The 17,385-nt window shown below is 37.0% G+C and overlaps 3 protein-coding genes across 10 annotated transcripts in view; 1 reads left to right on the top strand and 2 right to left on the bottom strand.

Annotated features, from left to right (window-relative positions):
* LOC145944727 (uncharacterized) overlaps positions 1–7,093 on the bottom strand; it is a 209,812-nt gene extending 202,719 nt beyond the window's left edge. For 2 of the 4 annotated variants that reach the window (XM_083053284.1, XM_083053286.1), the window contains exon 1: positions 3,539–7,092. In XM_083053284.1, coding sequence (XP_082909410.1) covers positions 3,539–4,989 — 1,451 coding nt within the window. In that variant the 5' untranslated portion in view covers positions 4,990–7,092. Of the gene's footprint in view, positions 1–3,538 lie in introns of all 4 variants that reach the window. The other 2 variants (XM_083053282.1, XM_083053283.1) reach the window with 2 other exon arrangements.
* Positions 7,094–8,397: 1,304 nt separating this feature from the next.
* On the bottom strand, positions 8,398–12,974 carry Droj2 (DnaJ heat shock protein family (Hsp40) member A4-like). 3 transcript variants are annotated; one of them, XM_083053405.1, is made up of 5 exons: positions 12,814–12,974; positions 10,763–10,941; positions 10,373–10,673; positions 9,953–10,292; positions 8,398–9,859 (listed from the first exon to the last, which is right to left on the bottom strand). In XM_083053405.1, the coding sequence occupies exons 2-5, from the start codon at positions 10,892–10,894 to the stop codon at positions 9,430–9,432; spliced, it is 1,203 nt and encodes a 400-aa protein (XP_082909531.1). In that variant the 5' UTR covers positions 10,895–10,941; positions 12,814–12,974; the 3' UTR covers positions 8,398–9,429. The 3 variants fall into 3 exon arrangements, with proteins under 3 accessions (XP_082909531.1, XP_082909532.1, XP_082909534.1); XM_083053406.1 differs by having other exon boundaries at positions 10,763–10,938; XM_083053408.1 differs by lacking the exon at positions 12,814–12,974 and adding an exon at positions 12,430–12,740 and having other exon boundaries at positions 10,763–10,938.
* Positions 12,975–13,597: 623 nt separating this feature from the next.
* Rps24 (ribosomal protein S24) overlaps positions 13,598–17,385 on the top strand; it is a 60,460-nt gene continuing 56,672 nt past the window's right edge. Inside the window, exons 1-5 of one of the 3 annotated variants that reach the window (XR_014426753.1) lie at positions 13,598–13,697; positions 14,061–14,129; positions 15,097–15,420; positions 16,120–16,193; positions 17,227–17,337. Coding sequence is in view for 2 of the 3 variants with exons in the window: in XM_083053413.1 (XP_082909539.1) it covers positions 13,695–13,697; positions 14,061–14,129; positions 15,097–15,420; positions 17,227–17,229 (399 nt within the window). In the remaining variant the exon portion in view is untranslated. Of the gene's footprint in view, positions 13,698–14,060; positions 14,130–15,096; positions 15,421–16,119; positions 16,194–17,226; positions 17,338–17,385 lie in introns of those variants that run through there. The other 2 variants (XM_083053413.1, XM_083053414.1) reach the window with 2 other exon arrangements.

The following is a 17,385-nucleotide window of genomic DNA, read 5'->3' as shown; positions in this document are numbered from 1 at the left end:
GATTCAACGAAATTCCTCGTCCCTTCCTGCTTATACGCTCCCTTCCTTCGCTTCCTGTACACGAGAAAATCCGTTCGTCCCTCCCTCTCTCACCATCCCTCGATACATAAGTTCTATTCGATGAAATTGACATTAAGGAATCTGAAAAAAGCTGTCCTCCGTGAACAACAAAATGCCGACAAATCAATCGCGGATTCTTAATTCAGAATTTTTAGATACACAGATGCAAAGTATTCAGCGGACGTTCAACCACAAGATCTTTATTTAATTTGGAATTAATTCTTTTTGCAATTTATTAAAATTAATCAAAATGTATATTCCTACTACTTATGATACTATTTATAATTCCGACTCTGTATAATTTTCTTTAAAACGTTTATGTTTTTATATTCACATATGTATAACCTACTTTTCTAATACATGCAATGTATAAAATTCATTGTACACGCGATTATTTTTTTTTCTTAATTTTGTATGTTGAGCCATTTTCACGCATATTTTAATTTTTGATTAAATTTGATTATATGATACGAAATAATTAGCAAAAAAGGGACGCGAAAGAAATTCACAAACTATCTCGAGCGAAACTAAAGAGTGATCGCGCGATTTGCTAATTCAGTCCGAAGAGATACGATGGACCGAGAAAAAAGGTCGGCCACACGCACATATACACACGCAGTCGGATTCGTTTAAGGCTGAGCATTGTTTGTTCGGGCCCTTTAAACGTTTTTTAAAGCGTGACTCCTGCTAACCCGGAAAGGATCGTTTTAACGAGGAGGTTTTAGGACAGACAGAACAGGTCAGATCTCCTACGCTGCAGCTCTTATATACGGTTACGCCACGAGGCGTTGCCCTTTACGCTTCTCGTGCTGACTCCGAGAATCAGCCACCTTTCCGACGCACAAAGGAGAAGGTTGCTGCTTCTCGCAGCTGATCCTCTAAATCATATTACGCGATCATCGAGGATAAGCCTGTCTACCAATCATGCCTCCCTTCTCGAGGAAAATTTTCTCAATCTTCGACGTAACGCGACATGTTTGAGCGGGATTTCAAAGTATCACAGAGATTTAACTTAAATGGATAAATATTTTAATGGCTAAGAACGAGTTGAGAGACGAGTTTCAAATGTATTCAGCATTTTTGTTACTTGACTCCGCAATAAATTTCATAACCATGTGTGTGTTAAATTGGAAAATATATTATCTTTTTATTATCGCAATTATATAACTATATTATTGCAGTAATTTTTTTATGTGTGTCTTAATTCTTCTATTAATTTATTTTTCTCTTCTACTTTTTATACTCTTAGAAAAAATTCATCTCATACTCGACTGTAGTTTATACGCGATATTAATATTGCTTAGCAACAGCGAATACGAAATATCACGCTATATTTGAGAAAAAAAATGTTCAAAGTTACATCAGTGCCGCTTGTCTATAAATAACATTAATGTCATCATTTTTTTCATTGTGCACTTTTGAAGTAAACATGTCTTTGCATTTTTCGCATCGCAAACTTAAACTATGACAAGTATCGTATCTCGATAAAGGCAGCAAAGGAAAAAGAATCGGGACAACGACGGAAGATGAAAGTGACCCTTGAACGGATTTTTCAAAGGAGCCATAAAAGTACAATGAGAGTTAGGTAAGAAGACGACTTCTAACGCTTTCCACGCGACGAAGGGAAGACGGACGATGTAAAGCCGAAACCTCGGACTCTCTGAGAAAAGTCGTGTTTTTTTTTTTGCATAGTCGGATTACAAAAAGTCGAAAAGACTTTGAAAAAGAGACCTTGCGGCCTTTTTAACATCCCCCCGAACAGCTGACTGGTCTAAATTTAGATGATTATGCGCGCGCGCGTTGCCTATCTTCTCGATGCGCTATTTTCGAGGTGCCGCATTTAAGCGTAAAATGAAACAAATAACGTGTCACTTCCGCTCCAAGTTCCTCGCGTTTCGATCGATCGTGGATAGCGATATAGAAAAACTTTGACGATTGAGAGTGTCGTAATTTCATTTGCGAATTCGAATTTACTACATTATATAGATGCGAAAAAATATAGCTTACGTAAATCAAGCTTATATGAATAAATAAATCATATTCGATTATGATATCGAAAATATACACAGAAAGAATTTTCTCTTAGAATTTACCTTGAAAATCATAGTAATCATAGAATAATATGGTAAATAATTTTATGAGAATTTCTCTGTGATTAATATTTATCACACACAATAAAAATAATACTATTACAATAAAATATAAAATATGTTGGATTAATTTTACTATGCAATTTAGTAAAATTAATCAAACATGTTTTATATTTTATTGTAATATATATTATTATTTTTATTGTGATAAATATTAATCAGAAAAATTCTCATAAAATTTTGTCCATACCTTATTGTCCCACGATTACCATAATTTTCAGGGTAAATTCTAAGAGAAAATTCTTTCAGTGTAGGAGTTCGATAAGACCGAACAATTTCGTACAAAAATAGTTTACTCACGAAATATCGAACAGAATTTTGTGATAAATTGACATTAAAGTGCAATATATTTCATGCTGCTGAATCAAGTTGCACGTATAATTAATTATTGCAACTTTTGCAAATCAATCATATTTCACATATACCAATTATAGTAGTTTCAATAAGAAATATAACGCATTTGCTAGTACACTTAAATTGAACGTAGTTTAATTCCATTAGCGAAATTAAAGCTAAGAGCCACACGCGCTTTAATTTCGAGTCGATACTTCCAGTCGACGTGCTTCTCTGTGTTAAGTCAAGACGAATTAAAAGCGCCCACTTAACTTTATACGTTCGAGTCGTTTTTATAAAACGGAAGAAGCAGAAACTCGAGAATATTTCTCGTTCCAAGAAATCGGTACCACATTTCGGGCGAATATATGTATATTGCGCAAGCATTAGATCAGTGGTTACCAACTCGCTCTGTCAGAATTATAACGTAATAAGATAATTGGAAAAGATTTTAAATATTTCGAAAAAATAAAAACAACTAATTAATTTAATACAAATATCGATACTCGCGTGTAAAGCTACACTGAGAGAATTTTCTCTTAGAATTTACCCTGAAAATCATGGTAATCGTGCGGGACAATATAATATGGAAAGAATTTTATGAGAATTTCTCTGATTAATATTTACAATAAAAATAATAATATCTATCACAATAAAATATAAAACATGTTTGATTAATTTTACTGAACTGCATAATAAAATTGATCAAACATATTTTATATTTTATTGTAATAGATATTATTATTTTTATTGTGATAAATATTAATCAGAGAAATTCTCCTAAAATTCTTTCCATACCATATTGTTCTACGATTACCATGATTTTCAAGGTAAATTTGAAGAGAAAATTTTCTCTGTGTAATTACGTCATCGTTCCTTCCAACTTGTTCCACGCAACACATTTGATGACACTTGATGACAGCTAGACGAGACAGGTTGCGAACCACTGACTGACTTGTGAATAATAAAAAAAGCAAGGTGCATTGAAAACTCACCTTATGTAGATGATGACCCCGTTGGTGCATATCCTTTTCCATCCACGTGGCACGGTGATCGCCGGCGACTGTTGTTGCTGTTGCTGCTGCGTAATCACTGCACTGCCGTTCATTGTCAACACCATTGCGTTATGCTGCACACCGTTACTACCGTTATTGTTATTACCGTTGACACGCAACGGCGGCTGCTGACGCGCAGCCTGCTGCGCGCACGCACTACCACTACCGGGATGATTGTTATTCGCCGACGTCGACAGACCACCGTCGTGCTGTCCCACCGGCTGCTGCTGATGGCTCTGACTCTCGTCAGGGCTGCTGAGGCTGCTGTAAGTCGTCGACGATTCGTCGGATCGCACCGAGTCGCAGCCACCGATCACCGCACTACCGATATCACCGACCCCGATAACCGTCGTCGCCGACGAGGAGGCGGCCTGCTGATTATCGAAATTGTCCTGCTGCCGGCTCTTGTCGTCCACGGCCTGTTGCTCGCCGTTTTGAAGCACGATACCGTTACTACCGTACGCGACGCAGGCGTCGTCGCCGAGGAGATTGCCGACGATTCTGTTATTACCTGTCGTAGCGTTGTACGACGACGACGTCTCGCTACTCATCCTCCCCGAGTACACGTCGCCGCGCTGGAGCCGCGTCTGATACGTCTTGGCGCCGGACACCATCAGATCGTCGCTCGAGTCTCCTCCGTTCTCCGGCACTCGCTCGCACTTGTTCTCGCGCGACGTCATCATCGTCGTCATCGCCGCCGTGGTGCACGTGGTCGATTGCCCCAGATTGGCCTGTCGATACAGCATCGCGTAGTCCTCCTCGTCCTCCTCGCTGGCAACCAGAGAGGCAGAAGCTCGCTTGGACTCGCTGTCATCCGCGCTGGTACTCACCGTCGTTGACGCCGTTGTGGGAACCATCGACGTCGTCGTCGTCGTAATCGTAGTCGTAGTCGTTTCGAGCGACGACTTGAGACGACAACAGCCGATCGCGGAGGTGGCGATGTTATTCCCTACGTTGACTCCGTCGCCACTGCCGTCGGCGCAGTATACGGCGGTTTTGGCGGGAAAGGTCGTCGCAGCCGCCTGCGCCGTCGCCACCTGCGGCGCCTGCAAAATGCCGGCGTATTGCGTCGTCTGCTGCTGATGCTGCTGCGGCTGCGATTGATAACCGACCGCGATAGCGGCAGCAGCGGTCGCGGCGACATTCTGACCCACCGCCGTGGCGTACGCGAAGTTCTCCCCCGACACGTACACTAGAACGCTATTTTGCTGTATAGCTTGCTGCTGCTGCGAATGATGCGACTGTTGTTGTTGTTGTTGCTGCTGCTGCTGTTGATGGTGCGGCTGTCGCTGTTGCACTTGCTGCGGATGCTGATGATGTTGTTGGTGATGCTGATGGCCGTGACTCGGGGGAGCAGGGAGCGTGGACGGCTGCTCAGGCTTGCCGGCCATGGTCCAGGTCCAGCAGCGCTGCGGATGACCCCGACACCCACGACAACATCACTGGCACAACGTGGCACGTAGCTCGTCTACGTGGAGACACCGGCGACGGGTACTGCCGCATCCTCCGCGGGCGCGAGCCTCACGCGCTCGACGATGACGATGTTCCCGATGATCTTCGGATCGTCGCGCGATGTTTGCCGATCCCGTTGTGTTTCTTCGCGCGACACTCGACGTAACGCGACATAATACACGAATCGCGTGGGGGAGCCGGGCCTCGTCGCGTAACCGAAAACCGACGCGTGTTTGGCGCGCGTAGTAGAACCCCTGCCGCTGCCGGTCAATGGCCGTCTAACCTCTTTGACGCGAGACGCGCCGACGACGTTGTTTTTCTCCCGCGAAAGCGACTCGGCTGCTCCCTGCTTCTTGGCTCGCTTATCTTCCTCTTCCTCCTTTTCGTCGTCTTCGGTGTCCCTCCTCCTCCTTCTTTCCTGGAAGATAGATGCACGACTCGTCAAAATGTCGCAACTCGTGATACGTCGACACACGCGAACGCGATCGAAATTCGAGATGCCGCCATCGGACGTCTTTCACTTTCGCGCCCGGGTTTCCTCTCTTTCTAAAAATGCCCGTCGTCTCGCGATGATTCGGCGATGTCGAACGCCGAATCTTTTTGCCGCGTCGCGAATGAGAGTCGCGAGCCGTTACGCGGCATGTTCACTCCGATCGTAAGCAAGGTCGCCGCGACCACTCCTGCTCCCAAGTTCACTCGAAACTCTCATAGCGACGCGTAGGCGCGAGCCGCTTGTCTATCGGAGGGAATTACGTCTCCGAGAGAGAGAGAGAGAGCGCAAGGTCTCGCTCGAGCGCGATTCAAGGTGACGGTCCGCGCCACCCACCGAACTCCCCCCCCTTCTCCCGATTCGAAAATCGACGAGCAACGATTCCACGATATCGCACACCCGCGCACTTCCCGTGTCGGAACAACTACGTCGCGAAGAATCCGAAATTGGTATGCGAAGGACGCGACGATCGGGCACGCGGAACGTACACCGAAAAATATACCTCACTTTACAAGAGAGTCAACACACACTACTACTGATCGTGTCAACGGTCCGAGTCGTGTTTTTTTCCTTTCACTTACATACGTCGCACTTCGTCCCGTATCGCGTTACATTTCCAAGACGCGCACTCGATTGTGTCATCACGTAGGGAGCATTATCTCGTCGCCGAGAAACGAACGAAGAACGAAGGAACACGTCGCGTTATTATTACAACTTACACGAATCTCGCGGAGCGTCACGATATCGCGGCCGGGCGGCGAGCCATCTCCCTCGACACTGAACCACTGAACGCGGTTTAATCGCGCCGGACGCGATTCGGCTCGAGTCGTCTGAAGTCGGCGCTCGATCGGTAATATGGCGCGAACGCGCTCGCCGTACGAAATAAAAAAAAAAGGACGTACACACCGCCGGCGTAACGATTCGGGTTAAATCGCGCACGGACGGACGAACGTCGTATTATGACGCTGTGTCATCGTCACAGCAGCAGCAGCAGCAGCAGCATCACGACCACCACCACCACCACCACCGCCACTCTTTTACCACCACCACCATTACCACTGCCTCGTGCCGCGACCACCACTACCAACGACCACTATTACTCTTGTACTACTCTACTACTACCACCATCACCATCATCATCACACTACCACTACTACTACTAGCGCGATTACGAACTCGGGTTAAGTTAACTAACCCTCTTTGCCGAGTCGAACACCTGCGCGGTCCGCGCTTACTCCGTTTCTCTCGCGTCTCGCTCGTCGCGCTTATATGTATACGTCGGTCGATTATTATTATATATTTCGCGACGGTCGCGCGCGACGCTCGCGACAACTCGCGCGTCCGATTCCGTAGGATGTCCTTGCGATTATAACGCGCGCGATCACTCACCACCGACCGACACAGACACCGCGCGGCACCGCCGATCGAAATGCCATGCCTGCCAGATGCTGCGCCGTACGCTACGCTGTTTTTCGCATAACTGATATTGGAAAAATATGGCTCCCACCGCATACCCAGAAACCTCTGCGACGGCTGTCTCTCGGGGCCACTCGCACGTCACTAAGTACATCGCTAAAAACATTGGCCCGAGCGCATCGGTGGCGTTATCTATCGGAGAAAGCGCGCTTTAATTTCGCGGTCGCACTTCTTCTCTCTTTCTCTCTCTCTCTCTTTCCTCTTGGAATCTCTCGTTCAAATTTTTCTCATCTTTTAAATAAACAATTCTCGATCTATTATTCTCCGATCTAAATTCGGCGATATAATAATAAAAGAATGCTCCGATCTAAAATCAGCGATACAATAATAAATAAAGAATGCTCGACTTTCACGAGACAAAGATATGTAGAGATATAGCTATAAATATTTATAATACCTATAAAAACACATTATATAAATACAAAGATTCAATATGGATTAATATAAACAAATAATTAAAGATTACAAAATTGTGATTGTCAAATAATAATCAATTATAAATACTAAAAATATTCAAACGTAACTCCATACTCTTAACACTAACTTATTAATTTTTTTATTCTCACTAGATTCATATTTTAATCATTATTTTTTTTACGAATATATATATAAAGTAATTAAGATATTCAAAAGATTCTCGTTTTTGTTATAAAACTCTTAAGTTGGGATTTACTTTAATTATTTATCTCATTCTAAAATTAGAGAGACTAAACTGGCACTAATAAAACTAAGAGTTGAGTAATGTAACTTCATAATATATCATGTACAATTAATTTACGTTAATTCACAATGAATTAATATAGGAAATTAAGGAAAATTACACGGGACAAAAGTATATTCGGATACGATGAAAAATATAAGGAGTTACAAATCTCGCAAAAACGTAAAATCGATATTTTATACAGTGTACAGTTTCGAATTTATTTAAGATGTTCAAAAAAAAAAGTACTAATCAATCACCAATTTTTTCCTATAATAAATAAGATTACAAGAGACATATGTTGCTATTTAGTAAAATTCACTATAGTAACTGCGAGTACACGACCATGTATACAGTAAATTATGTGAATGTGGGGGGGTATGTTTCAAAAGTATTATTTTAATATAGTACAATAGGATTTCAAAATTGTCTAGAACATTTGTTCATGCGCGTTGATGGAGTTACGGTAAAAATAACGGAATAAATTTTTATAGAAATGAATATGGCTGTTATATAAAACATCATTACTCTTGAATTTTCATAATTTCCTAATTTTACAACCATCAATTTTATTATAAGGATATGCAATAAAATCTTAGCATTGGCTAAATGTAAAGAAAAGAGTTGTTAGATCCAATAGTATAATTGCACAGAGCTGTTTACGAATACGCGCAATCGTCCACACACACACATACACGCACACAGGAACCTGATTCTCCATTTTATTTGCATTATTCGCAAACAAAATTGTATATTTCCGTTATTATCGTCTCTCACGCCAGTATACAAAAGCGATTGGAAAAAAAATTAAATATACTATGAATATGGAATAATGTTTTACCCTTCGAAGATCTCTGATACGATCGATATTATATTATAGCTTTACCTAGATATTTAAAAATTTGTCATTTACACATCGATGGACACATTTCAATATTACTTTTATATGTTCTAAAAAAAAACCTGTAAAAAATAAAAATTTTTAAACCGTTCAAAATGTGTGGAGTAATCGAATGCTGTTATTAATATTTGGAGGACCAGAAATATATATATATATATATATATATGGATAATTCACGAATTTGAACTAAATATATGTATATAAATTTAAACTCTAGTTTTATTTAGCAGTCACTGCCGAGTTGCTGATTATTGGAGCGATATAACTGGTCAAATAGTGAAGAATAATAATGATGTTTAAAAGATAAATGACGTATTTCATATAGTAATTACAACTTGTAATTCAGGATTGATACTATAAAATGTGTTATACGTTAGATCGCTAAATAAAGTTACTTACCACTGTGTAATGATAAGTACATACTTTTAATGATCCTCTACTTAAGCAAAAACTGATGGATTTCACTGAGATGTGTTTCCCCAGAATTTAAAATATATTTTTAATCTAGTTTCAACATAATAATGAAGATTTACCTTTCATTACCATGATGATAATCCATCTATTCAGTTGCAACCTAATCTAATTATCGCGTAAGGATCTCATTGAAGAATCAATAACTGTAGTATATTCACAGTTCTGCGCGTATCCGGACATGAATTATTTCAAGTTCATTTTTGCGTATTGAGTAGCTTTCCTATATATCCAACTATGTTATTTCTTTCTTTAACGTGATACGCGAAATCGAGCGAATGGGACAGAAAGTTTGAAATGAAAGAAATGGCTATGTTTATTACAAGGTTAATGTAATCAAATTAATGTGTGGCACATTGGACGCGCGATGGACCCCCTTCGTCCTCCTCGTACGCCTGTCTTGTGTCTCTCCGCCTCTGCTCCTGCTCAGGATCTAAGTCAGTGAGTAAGCACTCCTCGGCATTGTCCGGAATTATAACCTCTTCTCTCGCTGGCAGACATTGCTCCAGTGTCGGAATAACCGACGGCTCTATGCTCTTCGGAAAATTGACTATGAATTGTATTATGAGCCTACCGTGTGTAAATGGATCCTTGTAAATCGGCATGCCCTCGTTCAAGATGCACTTCAGGTCTCCGTGTTTTGTTACGGTGCCAGGAAATGAAGTTATCACTAAATCTCTGCCATCCAAAGTACGGATAACTTTCTGGAATCCACATAACGCTTCTACTAATTCTAGCTGCATCCGCATGATCAAATCGTTTCTTGAACGCCTGAAAAGTAATTGATCGCGACATATTAGTACAATAATTAATTATATTAATGAATAAATTGCAATAAAATTATTCCATTGTAATAGTACTAACTTGAATACTTCGTGTTCCTTTTCTTCAAGAAGAATAACTATGTCACCAGGTTCTAGATCTGGTTCTTGATCACCTTCGCCGGTGAAAACAATCTTTTGGCCATCTACCATGCCTGGATCGACATGAACCTCCAGGATTTTTCTATCTCTAATAGTCTTTCTTCCATTGCAATGCTTGCAACGGTCACGAGGATTGATACGTTCACCCTGACCTTTACACTCTGAACACATAGTTTGTAAGTGTTGCAACATTCCTGGACCTAATTGCTGAATTTGTACTTGCAGGCCAGAGCCATGACACGTTGTACATTGCTCAACAGAACCCTTCTTTCCACCAATGCCTAATCAGAAAATGAGCTTTAAAAATTATCTTTTCTATAGATAGATTTTTGTATAATTACTATCTCTATATAATACTTGCCTTCACATTTCTCGCAGATGACATTCTTTTGCAGAGCAAGTTTACGTACAGTTCCCTTGTAAAGTTCCTCCAAGGAAACTGATAACTGATGCATAACATCTTGACCTTTGCGCTCTCTACCTCTTGCTCTACCTCGTCCACCAAATCCTCCACCAAAGAACATGTCAAAGATATCCATAGGAGATGAAAAACCACTGTTGGCCATGCCACCTTCTTTCAAAGCTTGCTCTCCACCTTGATCATAGATGCGCTTCTTCTCAGGGTTCGATAATACCTCATATGCTTGAGAAATTTGCTTAAACTAAAACATATGCAATATTTAATAATTCTTCAATTTTATCACATACATTAGCAAAAAACTTTTGAATTTAAAATTAAAAAAAAACAAACCCTTTCGCCCTCATTTGGATTCTTATCAGGATGATATTTCAAAGCAAGTTTTCTATAGGCCTTCTTCAAATCTTCTTGCGTGCATCCGGGCTTGACACCCAACACGTCGTAAAATGTAGTCTCCTTAACCATCTTCACGATGTGTTAACCAATTTATTATTATGATAACCTCGCTTCTGCTGGTAAAAATAAAAAGATATATATTACAATAAATTCTCATATTTTAAACACTAATAATAGTAAATAATATTAAATACTGTTTATACTTGATATAATGATAAATAACTTTCTTTATTAAAAGGAATACTTAAAATATATATATTTTTTTCATATATATTCATTATTTGAAAAAATAAAATGCACATAATGAATTATTTGTCAAAATATCAGACACAAGTATTCCACAATAAAATAGCATCGGAAACATGGTATACTATTATGTGTGGCGACTGCATATACGCTATTCATTTTATTGACGATAACAGTTCAATATTGCGACAGCACAATATATAATTCATATGTGTGATCAAAAACTGAGTATGCAGCCAAGTTAGTTCATAATTAATTCACATATATTCTTCTCTCTCTTTCAACGAACGCATCCCTTTTTTGTAATGTTATATAATTACATGTCAAAGCTTGTATGACACATACAAATTTAAATATGGTCAGATCATGCATGATCATAAATACATAACATAGCCATCAATCAATTATGCGAATTGTTTATATTTAGCATGTGATTCAAGTTATTATTTAAGATGTACTAGACATGGTGGTAAAAAATTATTTCCTAAATAAAATTGAACACATTTGGAGCATATTCGAATTTATTTCCAAATGTGTGTAAACTTATAAATGACACAAGAAGATTTTGATAAAACGGAATTTCCGATTTAACGATTTTAAATTTTGTTTCTTATAATGACTGGAAATATTGAAAATATAAAAATCAAAGTACATCCTTATTGTAAAAATATCGCTAATTTTTTCTTTTCTAATTTCAATCATAATTGCTTCATTGGTTTATAAGATTATTTTGTAAAACTTTGTTGCATCATTTATATGAAGAAGAATATCAAAGTTTATTGCAAAATTTGCCTGTACCTTTCAGGAATATAACGTGTCCATGCGGACTAGCGAGTTTCAAAATGGCGTCTAAATGGTGAGGCTGAGAATACGATTAAATAGATTAGCGTTCGAAGAAATTAAAAGACGAATTTGTGGCGCAAGTCGTGGCTGCCTCCCGAACAAAGAGCCGTCTTTACACTTTCTAGACCCTTCTGCTTGTATAAGTAATATCGAGCGTATGAATTGAGCAACGAAATTTCTATACGGCATAATGAAGCGTGTAGTGTAGCGATTGCCAAATAGCTCGCGAGAATTCTACCTGATTAAATACACGTTTTATAAAAAAAAAAACACATGTGCTTTCGCGCGCGAGAATGATAAACGAATTTTTCTTCTCCTCTCTCTCTCTCTCTCTCTCTCTCTCTCTCTCTCTCTCTCTCTCTCTCTCTCTCTCTCTTCTCGACGGATGTTTCGTCGCGTTGTTAATTGACACGAGTCAGGCAGGACAAGCAAGCATACTAATAGTCAAGTTGCTGATACTATCCACCATTTTTTTTTCCTATAGAGCCCATTATTATAATGCAGTTACTACTCGCCTTTCGCGATCGACTTTCGATGATTCGTAATGTTTCGTAATGTTCAACGTTCACGCTTACACGCAGATATATCGTCGCAACCTTCGGCCGTCCGCTGAGCCCCCTCCGTTTCGGAGTAAACTGTTAACGCGGCTAAATGGAAAGAAGTGGCGAGAGGGGACTGTATACGATGGCAGCTCCGAAGGCGACTCGGAAAAGTTCTAGACGAGTCTACGCCTCGTGCTGAACCCTGAACGCCAGCTTCGGAGCTGGCGTTTCTCGAAAGAAAAATCGCGAAAGGCTACTGATCGATCGCGCGACTTCGGCAGCCAGGTTCGCCTCGTCGTCGAATTTCCCGAAACGAAAGATTCGCGAAATCCACAAGAGTCACGCGAAAGGACTTACCTGTGTAAACGGCGAGACGGAAGTCGATGGAGAATGACCGCGCACGTTTCGCACGAAGTTCGTTCTCTATACCGTAGCTACGTGATAACGTTTCACGAACTGAACTACGCTCAACGACCACGTCTCCCACTAGTATTACTTCGCATCTGTTCTCGAAACTTCCTGCGGTGGCTCGACGTTGACCGAGCACCAATCAGCTGCCGACATGACGTCGACGATGACACCGCATTGGTCCACCTTAAGAAACTCGTCGGTTCGATCGCGCACTGCTGGTAACACAGTTTGAAACTCGAAGAGAGAAAGAATTTATCTGTTTTATTAAATGTAAAAAAATCACGCTGCTGCGTTTATTTCCCACGCAATCTCTCTGAAATTTGATAAACAATTTTTGAGAACGCGGTCCCATAAATCTCTCAATTGTATTTTAGTATATAAAGAAAAATTGGTTTATTTTTTTTTTATTTATTATAATGTATTTTTTTCACAGAATATATGTATAATAATATAAAATATCGAAGAGGAAAGAAAATCTCATCACACTTTTTAATACCTATATTGTTATATTAAAATGTTTTCTTTTATACGAATTTATTATTTCGTATAAATCGAAAATTGTTCCTAAGAACACTAATCCAGCCGCTAATTATATAACATATAATATACATATATATATATATATATATATATATAACAATATAATATACATTTTAGATTGAACGTAGCGAAAATATTAAAATTAAATATAGTATTTTTCATGTTTTGTATTTAAAATAGGCGCGTTATCGACGTCATGCTATCACAGATGGCGTAATGCGTTTCCGTTCATGTTTTCTAATGTCTTTTACAAGTCTTTTTCTCAAGCGGTACGCTAGCTGAGCAAGATGGTATGTAATTTGTATCGAGAAATTCCACAGTAATCGTTTAATGAAACGTCTAATGTTTAATTAAATATTTGATAATGACGTCCAATAAAGTACGTGTCATGTATATAATGTTCGAAAAGTACCGATTGCAAATTCAATATTAATAGCAAATGTGCCATAAGACACATAACCTTATTAATATGTGAATATAATTGCTTATAATTTTTCTTTCGAGCCGCTTCATCTAATAATAATTAAAAAAATTACATTAGTCAGAATTGTTTGTATTGTTTGTCGATAAAATTTAAATAAAATTCTTCATATAGCTATAGATATATGAAACGAATAATCCAACTTGCTAATTGTTTTGATTCTTGATTACAGACGGAAGGAACAGCTACCATTAGAACGAGAAAGTTCATGACCAATCGGCTTTTATGCCGTAAACAAATGGTGAGTGTATAAATAATATTAATTTTTATCATCCAATTGAGACACATGCAAGCATTATATGTACAGTGAGTGTAAAAAGTACACTGGGTATTTTCACAAAAAATGTTTTATTTCTGTATGTTAATAAATGATAAACAAACAATTATTTATTTATATTATAAAATCTTTTCTTTTTAATAATATTTCAAAAAAAAAACTCATAAATTATAACGTTTTACAATTCGAAACAATAAAATAACAAAATATAGTGATTTTCGAAAGTACAAAAAGTATTCGTACAGTCTGCTTGTTTAATAAACAAACAAATAAGCAAACAAAATAGAAACAAAATTAATACTTTGTCGGGTATCCTTTAGAGTCAATCACTGCTTGCAGTCTTTGTGGCATCGAATCAACAAGATTTTTTGTAACGGCAGATGAAATTTCATCCCATTCTTGTTGTAAAATTGTAATAAACTCTGCACGATTTGATGCTTGTCTTTTTCTCACTGCATTTTCGAGAATACTCCATAAATGTTCAATAGGATTCAAGTCCGGTGATTGTGGGGGAGTATGTAATTGTTGGGGTACGTTATATAACAGCCAATTTTTGGTATTATAGGCTGTATGCTTCGGGTCGTTGTCCTGTTGAAAGATGAATTCATTTTCAAGTCCAAGTTTTTCTGCACTAACGGCTAGATTGTTTTTCAAAATATCAATATACATTGCATGATTCATTGTACCCTCAATAAAATGTAATTTTCCAACTCCTCCAGCACTCATACAGCCCCACACCATCACTGAACCTGATATGTTGCGCAAGAACGGTTATCACGGTCGAGTAGTAAGAAAGAAATTTGGGGCAACATACAGAAATAAAGCATTTTTTGTGAAAATACCCAGTGTACGAATACTTTTTACACTCACTGTACATATTTATATGTATTTATTACAAATTTATACATGATGCATATCTTTTGCTTTACAGGTCGTAGATGTAATCCATCCTGGCCAACCATCGGTTCGTAAAACCGAAATACGTGAAAAATTAGCCAAAATGTACAAAGTAACCCCAGATGTTGTCTTTGTCTTTGGCTTTCAAACTAATTTTGGTGGTGGTAAATCTACTGGATTTGCTCTTCTCTACGACACTTTGGACTATGCAAAGAAATTTGAACCTAAATATAGGTTAGCAAGGCATGGTCTCTTTGAAAAACAAAAGCAGACCAGAAAACAGCGTAAAGAACGCAAGAACAGAATGAAGAAAGTTAGGGGTACTAAGAAGAGTAAAGTGGGAGCAGCATCTAAAAAGGTAAGTGAATTAATATCAAATATATATGTTATGTATAAGCATATATGTCTTGCTCTATTGAATACGAATGCTACCATTTTTTTAAAAAACTATTTCTTTTTTTTCTCTTATTATTAAATCTTGACATAAAAACTTACATTATGCATGTTGAAAGAATGATTCTTTCAAATGACAGGAGCTTTAATTGGCTTAATTGTTACGTCAAAATTATAATTGGCTTTAATTGTATATTCAATCTAGTATGGGAATTTTTTGTTTTTATTCAAATAATTCTAATAGGTAAATCATTGTGTTCGATGAAAATTGGATATTTTCATTGGTATATTCATAAAATATTCTCTACATGGATTTTATATAACTGGTAATTAAATTGCTCTGATGTATCGAATAAATAATTTTATTGATAAATACATATATATTTAAAAACTTAAATTCAAGATTTTTATAGTTAGATTAGTTTGTTACTTTCATTGATATTTATTATAGTTTCTTATTCGCAGAACAATTGTATATAATGTGTAATATTTAAAGAAATATAAGAATGATAATTGAAGAAATATTAATAAAAAAAAAAAACATTGATAACATAATTTTATAATAATTAATCATATGGGCAAATTCTCAGAAATAAAATTTTCTGTGGTCTGATCGTTCTATTATGCATGTTATAGTAGTATACATTTATTATTCACATTCTAGGGAAGGAAGTAGACAAATGATCATCATTTGCACTACATAATTCTGGAGAGGGAATATCTTTTTGCTTAATCAGGGTCAGCATGCAAATCTTTAAGTTTAAAAATACTTTTGTTCTTTATTAATTGTATGAACATATTGATAATTCTTTTGATACTCATATATATAATTTACAAAGAAATTATACATATATATGAATATATATATATCTGTATAATTCTTTGAGAATTATTTGTTGAACCACTAATCATTATATAATTCTAATATTTCATTTGTGCATATACAGACATATACCTATATATAGAAATGTATATGTCTGTATGGTGTGTTACATATTATTACATTTTCATATAAAAATAAATATTTTTGCTTATGCTTTAAATGTTGATAACAATTGTGCTTATGCATTATGTAGATTTAAAGAAATTTATAGTAAGTACTTGCATTTGGCTTTATTTACTTAATTTAAAACTTATTAATGTGTTAGTTATAATATCGAAAATTAAATTAACATTACATTTTTATTATAAACACACAATTTTTTCCCAAAATAATGAAATTAGAATACGTTAATATAATTATCCTTATAAAAAGAGGAAAATAAACTAATAATTGGAAACTTATCAAATGTTTAGTTTAATAAAGTTTTTTAATTTAATAAAAAAAGTTAATTCTTTTTAAAATTAATTTTTATCGAAAAGTTTTGATATAAATTAATTACAATTATAACATATCTGTATACAATTCTAACAAAGTAATAAATTTTATTTTATTTCAAAATTCATTCTATATCATATATCCTTTCTATATGAATTAAAATTACAAAGTCACTAATGTTTAAATAATGTGTTTGAATTATATTTAATGCCATGCTAGTGGGTGTTATATATTTCATATTTAATTAACGTGTTTATTTTGTTGAAATTAATGCTTTATGTGCTAATTGAAGGTGTATGCTATATCATACTTTTACAGCAAACTGTGTGTTTATTAATTATGGATATTAACAAATATTAAAAGTTTATTATATATGCATGTTAAACAATTTAAATGAGAGACAAAATATTCTATTAATTTGGACACACAAAATATTTTTTTTTTTTATTACAGTAAAACCACGAGCTATTATGAAGACCTCAATCATCATCGACGTAAAAGTTATTATAAAATTGTACTATGGAATATAGTTGGAATTATAATAAATTTTGCAGAGTGAACGTATACATTCTTTCTGATAAAAATAGGATTGTCGCATTTTCATATTATTGA

This window comes from Prenolepis imparis, unplaced genomic scaffold (assembly GCF_030444845.1).
Source record: "Prenolepis imparis isolate NDT839.2.m4 unplaced genomic scaffold, iyPreImpa1.0 SCAF_13, whole genome shotgun sequence".
In the NCBI taxonomy this organism is placed as follows: Eukaryota; Metazoa; Arthropoda; class Insecta; order Hymenoptera; family Formicidae; genus Prenolepis; species Prenolepis imparis.
The sequence above is the reverse complement of the archived record's forward strand: the minus strand, read 5'-3'. Positions and strand labels throughout refer to the sequence as shown.

What these genes read in the sequence shown, in the direction of transcription:
- Droj2 (XM_083053405.1), bottom strand. Translation starts at nt 10,894, where the DNA reads ATGGTTAAGGAGACTACATTTTACGACGTGTTGGGTGTCAAGCCCGGA. An exon ending in CATCTGCGAGAAATGTGAAG is followed by an intron (nt 10,293 to 10,372) that starts GCAAGTATTATA and finishes TTTTCTGATTAG; the next exon opens with GCATTGGTGGAAAGAAGGGT. An exon ending in AAGGAACACGAAGTATTCAA is followed by an intron (nt 9,860 to 9,952) that starts GTTAGTACTATT and finishes ATTACTTTTCAG; the next exon opens with GCGTTCAAGAAACGATTTGA.